The sequence below is a fragment of the Bidens hawaiensis genome, unplaced genomic scaffold, assembly GCF_021521415.1.
Source record: "Bidens hawaiensis isolate Kalapana, Puna unplaced genomic scaffold, B.hawaiensis_p1.1 tig00001521_1, whole genome shotgun sequence".
Classification (NCBI taxonomy): Eukaryota; Viridiplantae; Streptophyta; class Magnoliopsida; order Asterales; family Asteraceae; genus Bidens; species Bidens hawaiensis.
Window position 1 is genome coordinate 708,810 of NW_027491087.1, and position 17,279 is coordinate 726,088.

General features: G+C 41.4%; 1 protein-coding gene across 1 annotated transcript; it reads left to right on the forward strand.

Moving 5' to 3' along the window:
• Window positions 1-549: 549 nt before the first annotated feature.
• On the forward strand, window positions 550-11,606 carry LOC143584536 (uncharacterized). The gene is made up of 8 exons (XM_077066568.1): window positions 550-776; window positions 8,904-9,167; window positions 9,251-9,322; window positions 9,874-9,912; window positions 10,020-10,127; window positions 10,212-10,309; window positions 10,904-11,015; window positions 11,209-11,606. Exons 1-8 carry the CDS (start codon window positions 618-620, stop codon window positions 11,461-11,463), a joined length of 1,107 nt encoding a protein of 368 aa, XP_076922683.1. The 5' UTR covers window positions 550-617; the 3' UTR covers window positions 11,464-11,606.
• Window positions 11,607-17,279: the final 5,673 nt, after the last annotated feature.

Sequence of the window (17,279 nt, forward strand, 5' to 3'; positions counted from 1 at the left end):
GGTTTGCAAATTACAGGATAATCATTCTTATGTGTTTTTAATTTTTATATCATTTTAACTGAATTATGTTTGCTTTAATCCCTTTTTATATACGTAGCAATAATGTTTATGTTCTGCACAAATTTTTTGACTGATACTTTTATTAATTTATGTAAAATAATCTTTTTTTTATAAATATGACATTTGCATTTCACTAAATCGATAACATATACATACATATGACATTTTATTATATATATTATTAAATTTAAATATTTTGTTATATATTTTTAACCTTCCGTGTATCACACGATCTATTCTAGTAACTTTAATAATAAACATCATCACATAACATAAAATTTATTCAAACATTCAAAGATGTCTCGGTTACTAACTAGTTTTTAATTTGACTTTATTCAATCAGTGTAACTTAAAACCTCTTGCATTGTCAGTGTTACTATATTATTATAGTTTCTAGAAGTTGATTAAATTAATTAATAATAAACCCTAGGTAGTCTTGAATCTCGATACCTATTATATAAATGAGAACATAACGTAAGATTAAAACTGGAAGGGAGTGATAACATAACAGAGCCTCCTTTCTCCACCACCACCCAATAATAATAATAATAATAATCATGGGCGCCGAATTCCTCCCCAAAGCCACTGAGAATTCTTCTTCCGGCGAATCTCCGGCTATCCTGGGACTACTTCCGGCCGCCCTGGTTGACCACATAGCACGGGTTGATTCATCCATCCTCTCCTCTATTCCCGGTGAACCCGGTGGCTCTTTCCCAGTACTTATCCTACCCTATTCATATTATTATTATTGTCTTGTTTAACTTATTAATCTTGCTAAATAAACAAAACCCATGTGTTTAATTGCGTGAATCTCAATTATAATTGGGTAATTCTCCAAATTCAGGATCTCAAGATCATCGTCTTTCATTTCATGTTTCTCATACATAATTTTTAATTCAGTTTCGGGATTTGTCATCATCACAAAATGAAATGAGATTCCTTTTGTATCACTCCTAATAGGGGTGCCGAGCCCGAGGTTGACTAGGCTCCTGCTAGGCTTTGTTTTTAAAAGCTCGAGCCAATGAGACTTTTTTACAAGCCCTTATTGTTTATTAATTAAGTTATATACAGTTTTTAATTATTTTTATATATTTTGAGAAAAAAACCTTATCTTTTCATATAAAAGGTTCGATCTTGGGCTCGATAACTAAACGAGATTTTTATCAATTTAATATCGAGCAACTCGGCTCGTTACTGGTTTTTTGAAATTTGTCATGAGATTTGGGCGTTATGATATAATTTAAGTGGAAAATTTCACCTAATAGTAACCAAGTTTTCCATGTGTATAAAGTTCTAATCTTGTGACATTTTTTGTTTATAAATGCTAAAAGAATTTATAATTGAGTAAAGTATTTGTACTTTTAGTAAAAAATAGATGCATGATATGACTGATATATTACAGGAAGGGGTATGTTAAGTAAAAATAAATACCGTTTAAAAAAAATCATTATGAAGTCATTCATCTTTTGTCAGTAGACAAAGATTTGCCCTTTACCAGAATCTCAAAAAGATTATGAAAAAGTAAAGCTTGTCTTACCCATATTATCTTCTAGGATATTTATGAAACTGTTGATCACTCTGAAGAAACACTAAGTGAACCCTGGACAGATTATAGATAATCTGGGGTTTAAGTAATGTTTCCCACGGATGAGGTCTAGCTGAGAAGGCTGTTCTTCAGGAGACCTGCAAAACAAACACCGTAAGCTCGTCACTGAGAAGGGGGGGTTCCTCCTTGTGACCACCCTCCGGCGTGAGAATCAGACTAGATTGCTCTGAATATAAGTGTATATTAGGAGATTGCTAGATAACTGGATAGCAGATGATCTTACCATTCCAAGATGTTGGAGTATTTATAGCCGAAGGTAGGTTTCCTAGAAGGTACAGCCGGCTGAATAGTATTCCTGTTCTACCAACAGTGGACTATGCACAGGCCATACTGGTTGGTGGATAGGTTACGGCCAACAGTAACAAAGTCGGCTGCACTATTCCACCAACTGTAGATTATGCACGTCCCACCTACTGTGGATTATACGCAGGCCATGCTGGTTGGTGAATAGGTTACGGCCAACAGTAACACTATTCTACCAACTGTAGGCTGCGCACGCCCCTCAGTAAGAGTTGGTGAGTAGGCAGCGGCTAATAGTGAAACAGTACTAGAGGGTGCTCCTCCTCGTACTGTTGTCGGTGAGCTGTCACCCTGTGATTGGCTCATGGGCTGTTCTGGTCAGATTGTCTGTCCTATCCATACCTTGGTAGGTATAGTACAAAAGATCTTTCAGAATCATACGGACTGGCTCATTTTGGCGGGATTGTTCCCGCCTTGCTCATTCCTTCATGTGACTACTGAAGTAGCTATTGTCTTGTGCGTGTAGCCCTGCTGTCTGCGGGTGGCCTTCCCTGATGGCTTGTATCCGCAACTGCGGGAACAGGCGGGGTACTTCACCATTGGAGGCTTTCCCTGCGTGTACAGCTTGCGTACTGCGCGTAAGGTTCTCTGAGCATGGTGGGTCCTGCGGGAGCAGATGGCCTTTGCGCAGACGTCCCTGTTCAAGGTGAGTCTTGCGGGACCAACTGGGCTCTGCTGGGACCAACCTCTTCAAGTCCCCCCAGTCCAATGTTCTTCTCATGAATGTTTAATAAAGTGAGGTGAACTTTTGGACTTTAAGCAAGGGGTTTTGAAAAAGGTTTTTAGTTTTAAGGTTCTCCGTGGGGATTCTTCCCGCGGGTTTCCTAATGTCACTTGCAAAAATTCCCGATTTTTTTGCTTGATCTTTGGGTATGATGCGGGTGGGTATGTAACCTCCTCGTAAGTCAGGAGCGTTGAGTCCCACTTGTGTGGATTCTCCCTGAGGTTTTGGTAGTTTTGAACATAGTGATCAATTATGTTAAAACCACCAATTCCATCCTGGAGCCTCAAACAATGTAGTTCTCGACGTTCCCGCTAAGCGGGGATGTTATTTCCGTTTCCGCAAGCATTGCCCAGAAGATCCTTCTTGGTTTCAATTCCCTGCGGAGCGCTAGGTATGTGAAGGGTTTTGCCTTAACACTGTACCCGCGCTCGTCTTACGGTTACTTTACTTTCAAGGTACCCCTGGCGTCAATTCCCTGCGGGTGCTAGGTATGTGAAGGGTTTTGCCTTAACACTGTACCCGCACCCGTCTTATAGTTACTTTGTTGCCGGGGTATTCTTGGCTTCAACTCCCTGCGGGTGCTAGGTATGTGAAGGGTTTTGCCTTAACACTGTATCCGCATCCGTCTTATGGTTACTTGGTTGCCAAGTTATTCTTGGCTTCAATTCCCTGCGGGTGCTAGGTATGTGAAGGGTTTTGCCTTAACACTGTACCCGCATCCGTCTTATGGTTACTTGGTTGCCAAGTTATTCTTGGCTTCAATTTCCTGCGGGTGCTAGGTATGTGAAGGGTTTTGCCTTAACACTGTACCCGCATCCGTCTTACGGTTACTTGGTTGCCAAGGTAAGGGGTATTTTCCCGCTTACTTTTGAATCTTTTTTGAATTTCGAAATTCGAAGAGTTGGTGGAAAGATAGGAACAGTCCAAACATCTGAAACGTCGTGCGACGGTTTCTTCTGACTGTGTCAGGACGTGCAGGAAGTTATGGTGACGTGACAGTACATGGTCATTCCAGACGCTTTTTCAGGCGCGTGGGCGCGATTTTCCGGGCGCGTGGCCGCGAAATTACTGGCACGCGTCCTTTTTACAGCTGTTGCCAGCTTGCTTTTTGCCACGCGTCATAGTTTCATTGCACCCTCGATTTCTCTCTCCTCCGCATTAAATTCACCGCATTAATTGCGATTAGTATATAAAGGGGGAGAGGGTCCTTTTTAATTCACACCTTCACCCTTCTCTTCTTCTTCTTAGCGATTTCCGGCAAATACTTCCCTTTTCAGGCAAGCATTTTCCCGAAATCGCTTTCTTTCTGCAAGATGTCTTCACATGATCTCGAGTCTACCACCGATGACAGGAGTACTGCTGGCGAGTGCCAGTGTGCTCTGCCCGGCGATCAGTACCGGTATGTTGTTAGGAAGTTCATGCTCGATCCTCTCGAGCCTGAGTTTCCTGAACCCCATCAGACCGTGTACGATGCCCCCAGTGGCAAGATCGGGGTATATGCTGCATTCTTTGTTTATGGGAACCTTAGGTTCCCATTGACAAAGTTTGTTTACCGTGTCCTCGAAAGGCACGGTGTTCATCTGACCGAGCTGCACCCAATGGCGATCGCGAAGATTCGCCACTTCGAGTGGGTGTGCCGGATATTGGGTGTTGGGCCCTACGTGGACCGCCTGATGACCTTCTATACTTGGAGGTGCATCCAGGGGTGGTACACCCTGACAACCCGGATCAAGGGTTTGAAGATTTGCGCGACCGAGCGCAGTCTCCGATCGTGGAAGCGGGAGTTCTTCTACATTTCTGCTCGCGCCATCCCCATTGCCATGAAGTTTAAAAATGGCCAAGCAATTCTGAGCCACCACGCCACCAACTACCAGGAGGCGGAATGGTTTGCGAAGATATCCCGGGTCCAATCTCCGGTTTACCGGTTTGCGGAGTCCGGGATGGTGATGCTGGGGATGAGCCGGGTATGGAAGGAGGCGTCTCAGGTTCCCATCCTTCTCGAATACGGTTTGAACTCTACTCCTTATGGTATGTCTTGTCTTTCTTGCTGATATGAGTTTGTCTTCTAACTGTTTCTTTTCTTTCAGAAGGGAACAATTTGGAGTCGCTCCTGTATCGCGGGAAGCTGACGGTCCCGTGCGGGTGGGTACTCGTGCTCTTGACGAGAACGAGTTGCCCATCCTGGAGCAAACAGCGGATCGGTTTGTGGAGGTCTATCCGCTGGGCCACGAGATCCTGAGCCACCGGCGGCCAGGTAAGGCGTTATTCTCTCCTCCACCCCTCAGTGCTGTACCCGCTGCTGGAATTCCTGACATCCTATCTTCTTCTGAGGAATCCGCAGATGGTCCTCCGTTAGTGCGGAAGAAGAGGGCTGCCGGCGGGAAAGGGAAGGAGAAGGCGGCCTCCACAGCCGATCCAGTGCTCCTATCTGACACTGAGTCAGATAGTGAAGAGGTGGCGGGGAACCCCGGTGGTGAGAAGACCACTGTTCCGGAGGCTACGACTGTTACCTCCGGAGAACCAATGACGACGACGGTGACCGGCATCAAGAGACCGGCTCCATCGGGTTCGTCCCCGCCCGTCCGTACGTTCAAGCTCAAGAAAACCCGTAAGTACAACTCTTTCTTGGCTTTTATCTTCGTAGTTTAATCCTCAAGTCTTTTAACACTTTTCTTCTTTACGCAGGCGTGGATGTTGGCGCATTCCAGGGTGAGGGGCCGAGTACTACCTCTCCGCCAATGACGGTAGGCTTGGTCAGCCTACCTGAGGCGTCGACCCAGGCGCCTGCGCCTGCCTCCGCTGGTTCAGTTGCTCATTCTGAGCCGACTGTTCCAGCCGAGATGACGTCACCGCCGGCTGTGAGTGCAATTTTTACAGCATCCTTCACAGAGCCGGCGGTTACTTTTGCCGCGGATTCTGCTGCAGCGACCGCGGCGGCGACCACGGCGGCTGCTACTATGCCCCCGGCAACGACGGTCGGTCCCTCAGGTACGCGTGGGGCTTCTCGCATCTTTCCGCCACCTTCCCATCTGCCTGACCTCTTGGATGGATTTCCATTGGGTTCCGGTGATGGGTTCGGCGGCTATCGGCCTGTAATTGACCCTACAGGTGCGTAGGGTTCCTTTGGCCCTTTATCACTTATATATTTTTTCATCTTTTCCTAACTGCTTTTTGTTTTCTGCAGTTTCGGATTCCAATGAAGTGTATGTTCCGCGATGGAACATACGCCAAGGAACAACCCTTCGTACCCCTGTGGAGTGCGTGGAATGGGCTCGCCACGCTGCTCCCCATGGTGCGTTGAGGGAAGCCATGGCTAGCTACCAGGAGGGTAGGCTAACCAATGAGCTTCGGGTTCTCCAAGCCCGGATGCAGCCGCGCGTCGAGCTGCTTTGTCGTGAAAACGACAAGTTAAAAGCAGCTCGCGCCAAGGAAGTATCTCAAGCGCGGGCTCTTCGGGAGGAGAACCAAAAGTTGGCCGCAGCTGCTGCGGAGAAGGAGAAGGCCTTCAAGGCCCTCGAGGTTGAGGTTCAAGCGCGACTCGAGGCCCGCTCCAAGGCTGCCCAAGCTGTTAACGAACAGCTTCGGCTGGCTAAGGAGACTGCGAGGAACGCAACCGAGAGGGCTACCAAGGCTGAAGCCGTTGCTGAGCCTGTACGCGTGGAGAACGAGGAACTCAAGGCCAAATTGGAGGCTCTCCAACGTGCTCATGATGCCTTGGCGATGGAGGATGCCAAGAAACTTCAAGAGATCCTGGACCAGAGGGGCGTGCTTGATCACACCGAGCGGAAGCTTAAGGGCGTCGAAGAGGCTGCCGCAAAGGAAGTGCTACTTGCCAAACTTAACAAAAGCGAAGCCGAACGCGCCTGCACCCAAGCTCAAGCCGCCCTTAAAGAAGCTCTGGTTGCCAAGGAATGGCTTCTTCGAGAAGCGTTGTCTCAGGTAAGTCTATCTTCATGTCTTCACGCTTATCTTTGTAATTAGGGTGTTGACACTTGTATATTTTCTTATGTAGGTTGTGCATCGGGTCTTCTCAGAGACATCTTACGATGATGCAATGAGCGCAGCCCTCAACGCTTCTCACGAGGATGGGGAACGGGTCGGTTTCCTGCTTGGTCTAGGGTTTGTTGAGAAAGGCGTCCCGCCATCCAACTTCCCTTTGTACAACGTAGATACCGAAGCCATATATGACCAAGCAGTAAATCAATACGCTGCCTTCCCGCATCCGGTGGTGGAGAAGGTGAACCAAGTAGCTGCTGCTGATGATGGGTTAGCTATCCTTAAAGCTTTCCTTGAACCGCCCCGTTCCTCTGATGGAGCGGGTCCAAGTGGAAGCGGCCCTGAAGCTTGATCCCGAAGATCCCTTCCCATTGCTAGGATAGTCTTGTACGGATGTATTTATTTTTCTTTTCGTAGGCGGGTAGTTACCCGGCCATTCTTGTAATAATTTATTTGTGAAATATAAATCTTTTTGCGTATAAGATTGTTATTTCTTTCTTTGGGTTCCTTGCTTTATAAACTTATGACTTGCATACTTAGTTTAAATTAGCAATTTTCCAAGTGTTTAGAATAAGTTAACCTGTTGAACGTGGTTAATAATGGGTTAAAGTTTTGCTTCCTCTTTCGTGATTGTGCGGGTAGAACCGTCACTTGCACTTAGTAGGATGGTTAAACTTTAACCTTCATCTGACCTGCGTGTAGGTTTTCCTCATCTTTTGAGGATAAGTTAACCTTTGAACGTGGTTGATAATAGGTATGAAGTTTTGCTTCCTCTTCCGTGATTGTGCGGGTAGTACCGTCACTTGCACTTAGTAGGATGGCAAAACTTTACCCTTATCTGACCTGCGTGTAGGTTTTCCTTATATATATATATATATATTTTTTTTTTTTTTTTTTTTTTTTTTAGGATAACCTTTGAACGTGGTAGATGATAGGTTGAAGTTTTGCTTCCTTGTTTGTGATTGTGCGGGTAAGACCGTCACTTGCACTTACAAGGATGGCTAAACTTTACTTACATCATACCTGCGTGTAGGTTTCCCTTATTTTTAACGTTGTGTTTATGCGGGTTTTGCCGCCTTCCACACGTAACGACTTACTTCTCCCCGTTTATGGGGTAAATACCGGCACCAGTGGGAAGTTCATAAGGATAAAGGCAAACACATTATGAAAGGAGAATCATTTCCATTAGAAGTGGCTCTAGGCCTTTACAAGTTTTGGAATTGATCTACATATAACATTTGCGTAATTGAGCTCCATTCCATGTTCTTGGGATGGGAGTGCCATCGAGCCTTTCGAGCCGGTATGCGCCCTTTCCCAGGACTTCTTTGATAATGTATGGCCCTTCCCAAACCGGGGCCAGCTTTCCCGGGCGCTCTTGGTTTGAAGCCTCGTTGTTACGCAGTATGTAGTCTCCTATTTTGAAGTTGCAGAGTTTTACCCATATTATCTTCTAGGATATTTATGAAACTGTTGATCACTCTCATTATTATCATTTTACAATAGTCAATTATTGAAGATATGACCAATATAGGTTGTGCATGGATATGTGTTTGGACTGATTATATATGTAATAAGTTCTTGATTGTTTTTGTTAGGCCTGCAAACGAATTGAACGTTTAGGGAACTTTTCGTGAACCGTTTGGCGGGAAGTTTGTTTATATTTGTTTATTAAATAAACAAATACACATTAACAAAAAAGGTTTTGTTTATTTAGTTTAATAAACGAAATTAACACATATCTCGTTTGTTCATTTATGTTAGTTTGTTGACGTTCATTTATGTTTGTTAACACATTCGTTTAAAATCTTAGGTCTGTAACAATTTAGTCTAGTTTTTATAATTTTTCAGACACATAATACATTGTTGTTCACATTATTTCTAATAGTTTTAGCTGAGATATGTTTTTCGTTTACGTTCGATTGTTAACGATTGAACATAAACAAACATGAACATGTTCATTTTCTTAATAAACGTACACAAACAAGAAAACCCCATGCGTTTAGTTGTCTATGTCCGATCGTTTCTTCAGTTGATGTTAAACGGACAAACACCAATTCACCAACATGCTCCAAACGTGTTTGTGTACAAGCCTAGTCCGTGTCCAATTAAATTATGATCAAGGCTTGCTTAGATTATTCGGTCAAAGCAATCAAATCTTGATATAAAAAAAACATGCAATTAGTTAGCTTACATATTAAGAAGACAGTTTTTTTGTAGGTTGCAGCTGAGGAGTTGAAACATATACTAAAAGAGGTCGATTCACATATTTTATCTTCACCAAATGATTTATCTTCTATAAAAACAATAGCGGGTGGAAGTGTGACCAACACGATCAGAGGGCTTGCATCGGGTTTTGGGATCTCATGTGGCGTAATTGGAGCATGTGGAGATGATGAACAGGGTGCTCTGTTCTTGAAAAACATGAGCCTTTGTGGTGTAAATATATCAAGATTGAGGGTCAAAGATGAACATACGGGTCAGGTGAGGTTCATAATATTTTCTTTTAATGCATTTGAAATTGAGGGATTAAGTGATGAAATTTGTTGGTTAATGATGTGGCGCAGTGTGTTTGCTTGGTTGACCCGTTAGGGAATCGGACTATGAGACCTTGTCTTGCTACTGCTGCTAAAGTACAGGTACAGAATATTAAGAGGTCAAGTTGACCAGTTTCTAAGTCAATGGGTTGGTTTGGTAAATGAAAGTGGTCAAACGTGTCGAGCCAGTATAACATGTTCCAAAACGCATACAAGTGTAAAATCTTTTAAATCATGAGAAAAAGGTCGATTATTACTTTCAATGGTATAATGTTGTTTTGGCCAATTTCTAAGCAAATGGGTCGATTTGGTACGGGTCAAATGGATAGTGATAACACATGTAAAGCCAGTCAAAACTTTTCCAAAATGCATATATGTGTAAGACCTTGTAAATAGTGAATAAGTAGCTTATTACTTTCCGTTATATAATGTTTTTTTGTTTGACCATATTATACAAGTTATTTGTTTTTATGGCCCGAGCCGTCTTTACCATAGTAAAAGTTAAAAAGATCTCATCTTGACCTGAGCCCATTTTGACCTGTTACTCAATCTCAATATTTTGTCACATAGTCACCACATTTATTGAATCTTTATGGGCTTTTTATGGCAAAATAAGCTTTACATACATTCTTGAAAATGGTTTTTATTTTCAGGCTAATGAACTAATGAGGGAGGATTTTAAAGGCTCTAAGGTAATAAACAATCTACCTTTTCTGAGTGATTGTCAATATTTGATCTTAAATTCATTATTTTGTTTATGATATTTGCTAATTTCTTTGTATATCTTTTTGTGGTACAGTGGTTGGTGATGAGATATAGTATATACAATTTAGAAATTATTAATGCTGCCATCAAAATGGCCAAACAAGAAGGTGTTCTTGTATCTCTAGATTTGGCTAGTTTTGAGGTAAATCCTTTTTTCTCTAAATTTTTATTTTTATTTCTTTTTGTTAAGTATAATGTAATAATTGACACTAAATCATACGAGCAGATGGTTCGAAAATTTAGGGAACCTCTTTTAGAACTGTTGGAGTCTGGTAACATTGATCTTTGCTTTGCCAATGAAGATGAAGCAGCTGAACTTTTAAGGTGAGGTTTTATCTCAAACGGGTCGAATAAAAAAATCTAGCTAAAAAGGAAACGAGTTAAAAGTCTCCCAATGCATACATTTTGTGTTAATCGAATTGGTGGGTTGTAAAAAATGTTAAACGTATTAGCGGGTGGACTTGTTTAACTAAACAGGTTGGTGGGTCGACTTGTTTAACGAAACGGGCTAAACAAGTCAACATGAAGGCGACCCGTTTCTAAAACAGATTAGATATAGCAACCCAAAACTAATTATGTTCGTGTAGTGTCGGAAACATCAACCCTAAAGCGCAGACACTTAACATTGTGTAACCCAAACACGACCCGTTTAAGCCATTCATCTTAATGTATGAACCATAAACATGTTGCAGGGTCGACCAAGTTGTACATGTGTTAATCGAGTTGGTGGATTGTAAAAAATGGGTTAAATGGGCCATAAACAGGTTGTAGGGTGGACCTGTTTAACTAAGCAGTAAATAGGTTAACAAGGCATTGGTGGGGTCCTGTGAGTTTTAACAGCTTCTCACTCTCATCAAGAAAAGAAAAAAAAAACTCGTTTTGATCTGTTTCCTAACCAACCCATTTTACTTTATGTAGCGGGGAGCAAGTGGCTAAACCCGAGGCTGCACTTGATGTATTGGGAAAATACTGCCAATGGGCGGTTGTGACATTAGGCGCTAACGGTTGTATCGCAAGACATAAGAAAGAGGTCAGCCTTCGAAAATTTATGTTTTTTATATTATTTCAAGTGCATTTTAGTCATATTACACGCCCTTAACTGGAAAAATTAACGCCCGTGTCAATGTGTTACATTTTCAAACTATTTGGGACCATGGATGTAATTTCTCATAGTTAAGGTCCAAAATCCGTGTAACTAACACTTATATGCATGAATAATGTAGGTGGTGAGAGTGCCAGCTGTTTGGCAAACGAAGACTGTTGATGCCACGGGGGCAGGCGATCTTTTTGCAGGCGGTTTTTTGTATGGTTTAGTAAAAGGAATGTCACTTGAAGAATGTTGCATTGTCGGGTCTTGTAGTGGCGGTTCTGTGATTCGGTCACTTGGCGGTGAGGTGTCGGCTGAAAATTGGCGGTGGATGTATAAACAGTTGAAAAGTAAAGGCCTTTCTGCACCGGCCGTTGTGCACGATTTATAAGAAGAGGTCTTTGTTTAATTGAGTCTTTTAAGTTGTTAAGATAGACATTGTTGGTGTGTCTACTTTATTGTATTTGATTTCAAGACTTTGATAAAGATGTAACAACTGACCAAGTCTTAATATGATTTATGAAGCAAGATCTACATTGATTGTGGCAATGATGATTTATGTTATGTTTTATTTCATACGCGTTGAACTGAAAAGACGGTATAAGAGCATGTCGTTTTAAATCATGAGTGAAGTTATCGGCAGATGTACATACGTATGACTCGGTACAAAATTTTCTGTAGCTACATGAACTACATAAGGTGTCTAGGGAGAAAAGCAAGGTATTAAAAGCAATACTGGTGATAGCTTTTGGTTGATTTGGGAAGCGAGAAACGAGAGTTTTCAGACATAAGGAGTGCTCGATAAAGTTGGTAAATGATGTAAAGGCATTCTCTTTCGTTTGGATCAAAAACCGGGGCAAAAGAGCAAGCTTGAATTGGGAGTCTTAGTACATATTCAATTTCGTGAACATCTTGTTGTCTATTTCTATCTTTATCGGTTATCATACTCTAATAAGCTTATTTTATTTTTTTTTTTCTTTTTCATACACTCACAATATACTAGAGATTTGACTTTGTGTGTCTATAAATAAGAAAGAAGTTAAACTTTTCTAAACCATCTCTTTTTTTAGAGAATGGGATATGAGTAACTTAGATGCTTTTATTACAGTTTTCTATATAATTTATAGATAAAGTAGTTTTAGAGAATGGGATGTGAATGCTTCAAAAACAAAGTTTAACGGATCTCATCAGTCGCTTAGGTAGGAAGTCGTGGTAAGTGTATTTTTTCTTTTAAATTCAAATTTCACGATCAACACAATCAAATAATAATACATGATTAAATACAAATCCATATTATCGCAATTAGATTTAGCATATAAGTATTAAATACATGAGTAAAGTTAAAATACAAAGGTAGATAAAAATGAGAAGTGTGAGAAATATTTGTAACAAAACAAAAAAACCCTAAAAAATAAATTTAGAAAAAATAATAAAAAAATCATAAGTCAAAATATAAATAAAAAATTAAAAAACGAAAATGTTTCCGCCATCATTCCCGTTTAAAAAAAATACAAAAAATAAAAAAAAATTGACGAAAAGACACAATTGCCGAGATCAAAGACACGATGATGAAAATGAACAAAAGACACGATTATAACTAAAAAAAGACATAATAGATCGCAAAATATAACACAATGCCGAACAAAATATAGCACAATGTTGAGTAATATAACACAATATAAAAAAAGACACAATGTTAAGGGAAAAAAACACAATCAATAACGAAAATAAACACAAAACACAATGATAAACAAAAAGACACGACGACTTTTTTCAATTACCATTGTGGTTTTTTTATGAGAACGAAAAACACGGTGGAAACATTTTTGTATTTTTACGTTTTTCATTTTTTTATTAAATTTTGAGTTATGATTTATTTATTTATTTTTTAATTTTTTAATTTTTTAAATTTTTATGGGTTTTTTTATGTGGCTACAAAACCTTCTCATTTTTAATCTCATTTGTAGAACAACTTGACCTTAAATAAAAATATATTCAAAGTTCAGGATTAACTATTTAACACAATCAAACAATAATACAAGATTGTTTTCTTGTCTCTTGCTAGATTTGTTTTTAGGTTTTGTCGGTTTTGTATTGCTTTTCTCGGTTTGTTACGTACCTCTAGGTTATCTCGTAAAGGGTTATCTTTTTGCAGGAAGATGAAAAAGGGGTTACTATGTTAAAGATGAAAAAGGGGTTTCAAAATATTCTGTTCAATAACTCAAATTTGGGTTAAGTGAAATAGTTGGGTGCCTAAAAAAGTAAACATTTATGCTTGGAAGGCGGAAATGGAGAGACTATCGACCTTGGTGGCTTTATCCAAAAGAAACATTGAGGTGGGTTCGATGACTTGTAGATTATGTGGAGAATACAAAGAAACGAGTGATCATCTCCTCACTTCTTGTTATTTTGCCATATTAGTTTGGCAATTTGTTAGCAAATATTGTCACATTCCTCCCATCTATGCTTTTTCGATACGTGACTTGCTTCATTATTATGAAACTAGCAATTTGGGGACTCAGAAAAACAAGGATTTATACGGGATCATTCTGGCACATGTTGATGCATATGGAAGACTAGAAACGATGTCATCTTCTCAAATAAACAGCTTGTTTCGCCGAAATTGTGGAAGACATTAAATTGTTGGGATTTCTTTGGATAAAAAATCGTTCGTCTTTTAAAAATTTGCTGTGGAAAGATTGGGGTAATTTTATGTTTAATCTTATTTTCTTTTGTTCAGTCTATAGCTTCTTGCTAGTTGTGTTAATGAAATATGTTATTTCAAAAAAAAGGGCAATGAATCCTATTGGCAGGTGGCGTCCATAGATCCTTTGGCAACCTCTCCACCTCTTCCACCATGTGATAAGGGTTGGGCCTGGAAGAACTATTCTCTAATGGGCCTATTCTAGTGTCACTTAGTGGCCGTTCAAATCGCTCGTCGCTCGAATTCGCTCGTCGCTCACTCGGAAATTGCTCGGAAAATGCTCGCTCGTTTTTACGCTCGATTGAAAACGAGCCGCTCTGCTCGGTTCGGTTTGTAAATGAGCCAAGCAACGAGCAAAGGTCTGCTCAGTTCGGTTCGGCTCGAATATTTTTAATTTATTTTATATATACATATATATGAACAAATAAATAAATATATAGACAAAAACACATAAATATAAGCTTACAATTATTTTTACCCCTTTAAATTTTTCATATTCCGTTAATTTTATAGTTTTATTTGTTCGATTCAAGTTTTTATAAGACTAAAAGTTTGTTTAGATGATCATTATATCTCACTTCAAACTTATTTTTTAATAAAAATTACAATATATTACACGTTTGTCTAAAAATTACTAATTTATTTATAAAATATAGTATTTACAGCCTTCAAATTTGTTTTTTATTGAAAATTTTAAAGTGAAAAAGAAATAAATAATGCTCGAAATCGCTCGACGTTCATTCGAAAATTGCTCGATTCAATTTTGGCTCGTTTCGGTTTTCGCTCGGTTCGAATTTCAGCCGTTCGATTCGGTTCGGTTGTAAACGAGCCAAACAACGAGCAAGCCTTCGCTCGGTTCGGCTCGGCTCGTGAACAGCCCTAGACTGTCACTTCTAGGGGTTGGGCCTGGAAGAACTATTTTCCAATGGGCCTATTCTATTGTCACTTCTAAGGGTTGGGCCTGGAAGAACTATTTTCTAATGTGCCTATTCTAGTGTCACTTTTGGCTCATAACTACATGAATATGGATGAGGCTAGTGAAACATTCGGTAGTGACTATTTGAGTTATATGAGTTAATAGAACAAATGTGTAGAAATGTAACTATACCGAATCTTAATCAAGCTAGCCCCGCCGATAACATCAGTAATGGACTCGACTTGTTCAAAGCGAAAACATACGAGAAAGAAGTCCAAGAAAAAAACAACTCATCCTCGCTCCTTATAATTAAAAGACACTTTATGGTGCTCAAAGTAGGGTGCTAATTCGAGCCTTAATACGTGGTTGAAGTTGATGATCTTGAAGATGACGGTAACTGAAGAAACACTAAGTGACCCAGGGCAGATTACGGATAATCTGTGGGTTAAGTAATGTTTCCCACGAGGATGAGGTCCAGCAGAGAAGGTTGTTCTTCAGGTGACCTGCAAAACAGATACCGTAAGCTCGTCACTGAGAAGGGGGGGGGGGTTCCTCCTTGTGACCACCCTCCGGCGTGAGAATCAGAGTAGATTGCCCTGAATATAAGTGTATATTAAGAGATTGCTAGATAAGATGAGATATCAGATGATGTCCTTACCATTCCAAGGAGTTGGAGTATTTATAGCCGAAGGTAGGTTTCCTAGAAGGTACAGCCGGCTGAATAGTATTCCTGTTCTACCAACAGTGGGCTACGCACAAGCCATGCTGGTTGGTGGATAGGCTGCGGCCGACAGTGACAAGGTCGGCTGTATACTGTTCCTTTACTGCCGGCTATGCACTGTTCCACCAACTGTAGGCTGCGCACGTCCCACAGTAAGGGTTGGTGAGTAGGCAGCGGCTAATAGTGAAACAGTACTAGAGGGTGCACCTCCTCGTACTGTTGTCGGTGAGCTGTCACCCTGTGATTGGTTCATGGGCGTCTGGCCAGATCGTCTGTTTTGCCCATACCTTGGTAGGTATAGTACAAAAGATCTTCCAGAAGCATACGGACTGGCTCATTTGGGCGGGAGTATTCCCGCCTTGCTCATTCCTTCAGGTGACTACTGAAGTAGCAAGAGTTAGTGCCTTGTGCGTGTAGCCTTGCTATCAGTGCGGGTAGCCTTCCCTGATGGCTTGTATCCGCAGCTGCGGGGACAGGCGGAGTACTTCACCATTGGGAGGCTTTTCCTGCGGGAACAGCTTGCGTACTGCGCGTAAGGACGTCACGTCTCTGAGCATGGTGGGTCCTGCGGATCAAGTTGGTTTCTGCGCAGACGTCTCTCTTCAAGGTGAGTCCTGCGGGTCCAACTAGGCTCTGCTGGGACCTACCTCTTCAAGTCCCCCCAGTCCAATGTTCTTCTCATGAATGTTTAATAAAGTGAGGTGAACTTTTGGACTTAAGCAAAGGGTTTTGAAAAGGGTTTAGTTTTAAGGTTTTCCATGGGGATTCTTCCCGCGGAAGTCCTAATGTCACTTGCAGAAATTCCCGACTTTCCTGCTTGATCTTTGGGTATGATGCGGGTAGGTCTGTAACCTCCTCGCAAGTCAGGAGCGTTGAGTCCCACTTGTGTGGATTCTCCATGAGGTTTTGGTAGTTTTGAACATAGTGATCAATTATGTTAAAACCACCAATTCCATCTTGGAGCTTCAAACAATGTAGTTCTCGACGTTCCCGCTATGCGGGGATGTTATTCCCGTTTCTGCAAGCGTGGCCCAGAAGATCCTTCCTGGTTTGAATTCCCTGCGGAGTGCTAAGTATGTGAAGGGTTTTGCCTTGACACTGTACCTGCACTCGTCTTACGGTTACTTTACTTCCAAGGTATTCCTGGCGTCAATTCCCTGTGGGTGCTAAGTATGTGAAGGGTTTTGCCTTGACACTGTACCCGCACCTGTCTTACAGTTACTTGGTTGCCAAGGTAAGGGGTATTTTCCCGCTTACTTTTGAATCTTTTTGAAATTTTTTGAAATTCGAAGAGTTGGTGAAAGGATAAGAACAGTCCAAACTGCTGAAACGTCGTGCGGCGGTTTCTTCTGACTGTGTCAGGACGTGCAGGAAGTTATGGTGACATGACAGTACCTGGTCATTCCAGACGCTTTTTCAAGCGCGTGGGCGCGATTTTTCGGGCGCGTGGCCGCGAAATTAATGGTACGCGTCCTTTCAACAGCTGTTGCCAGCTTGTTTTTTGCCACGTGTCATAGTTTCATTGCACCTGCGATTTCTCTCTCTTCCGCATTAAATTCATCGCATTAATTGCGATTAGTATATAAAGGGGGAGAGGGTTCTTTGTAATCCACACTTTCACTTTTCTCTTCATCTTCAAAACGATTTCCGGCGAATACTCATCTTTTCAGTCGAGCATTCTCTTGAAATCGTTTTCTTCTTTCATATCTGCAAGATGTCGTCTCACGATCTTGAGGCTACAGCCCAGGAGGCTGGGGTGTACGCCGATGACAAGAGTACTGCTGGCGAGTACCAGTGTGCTCTGCCTGTCGATCTATATCAGTACATCGTCAGGAAGTTCATGCTCGAGTCTCTCGAGCCTGAGTT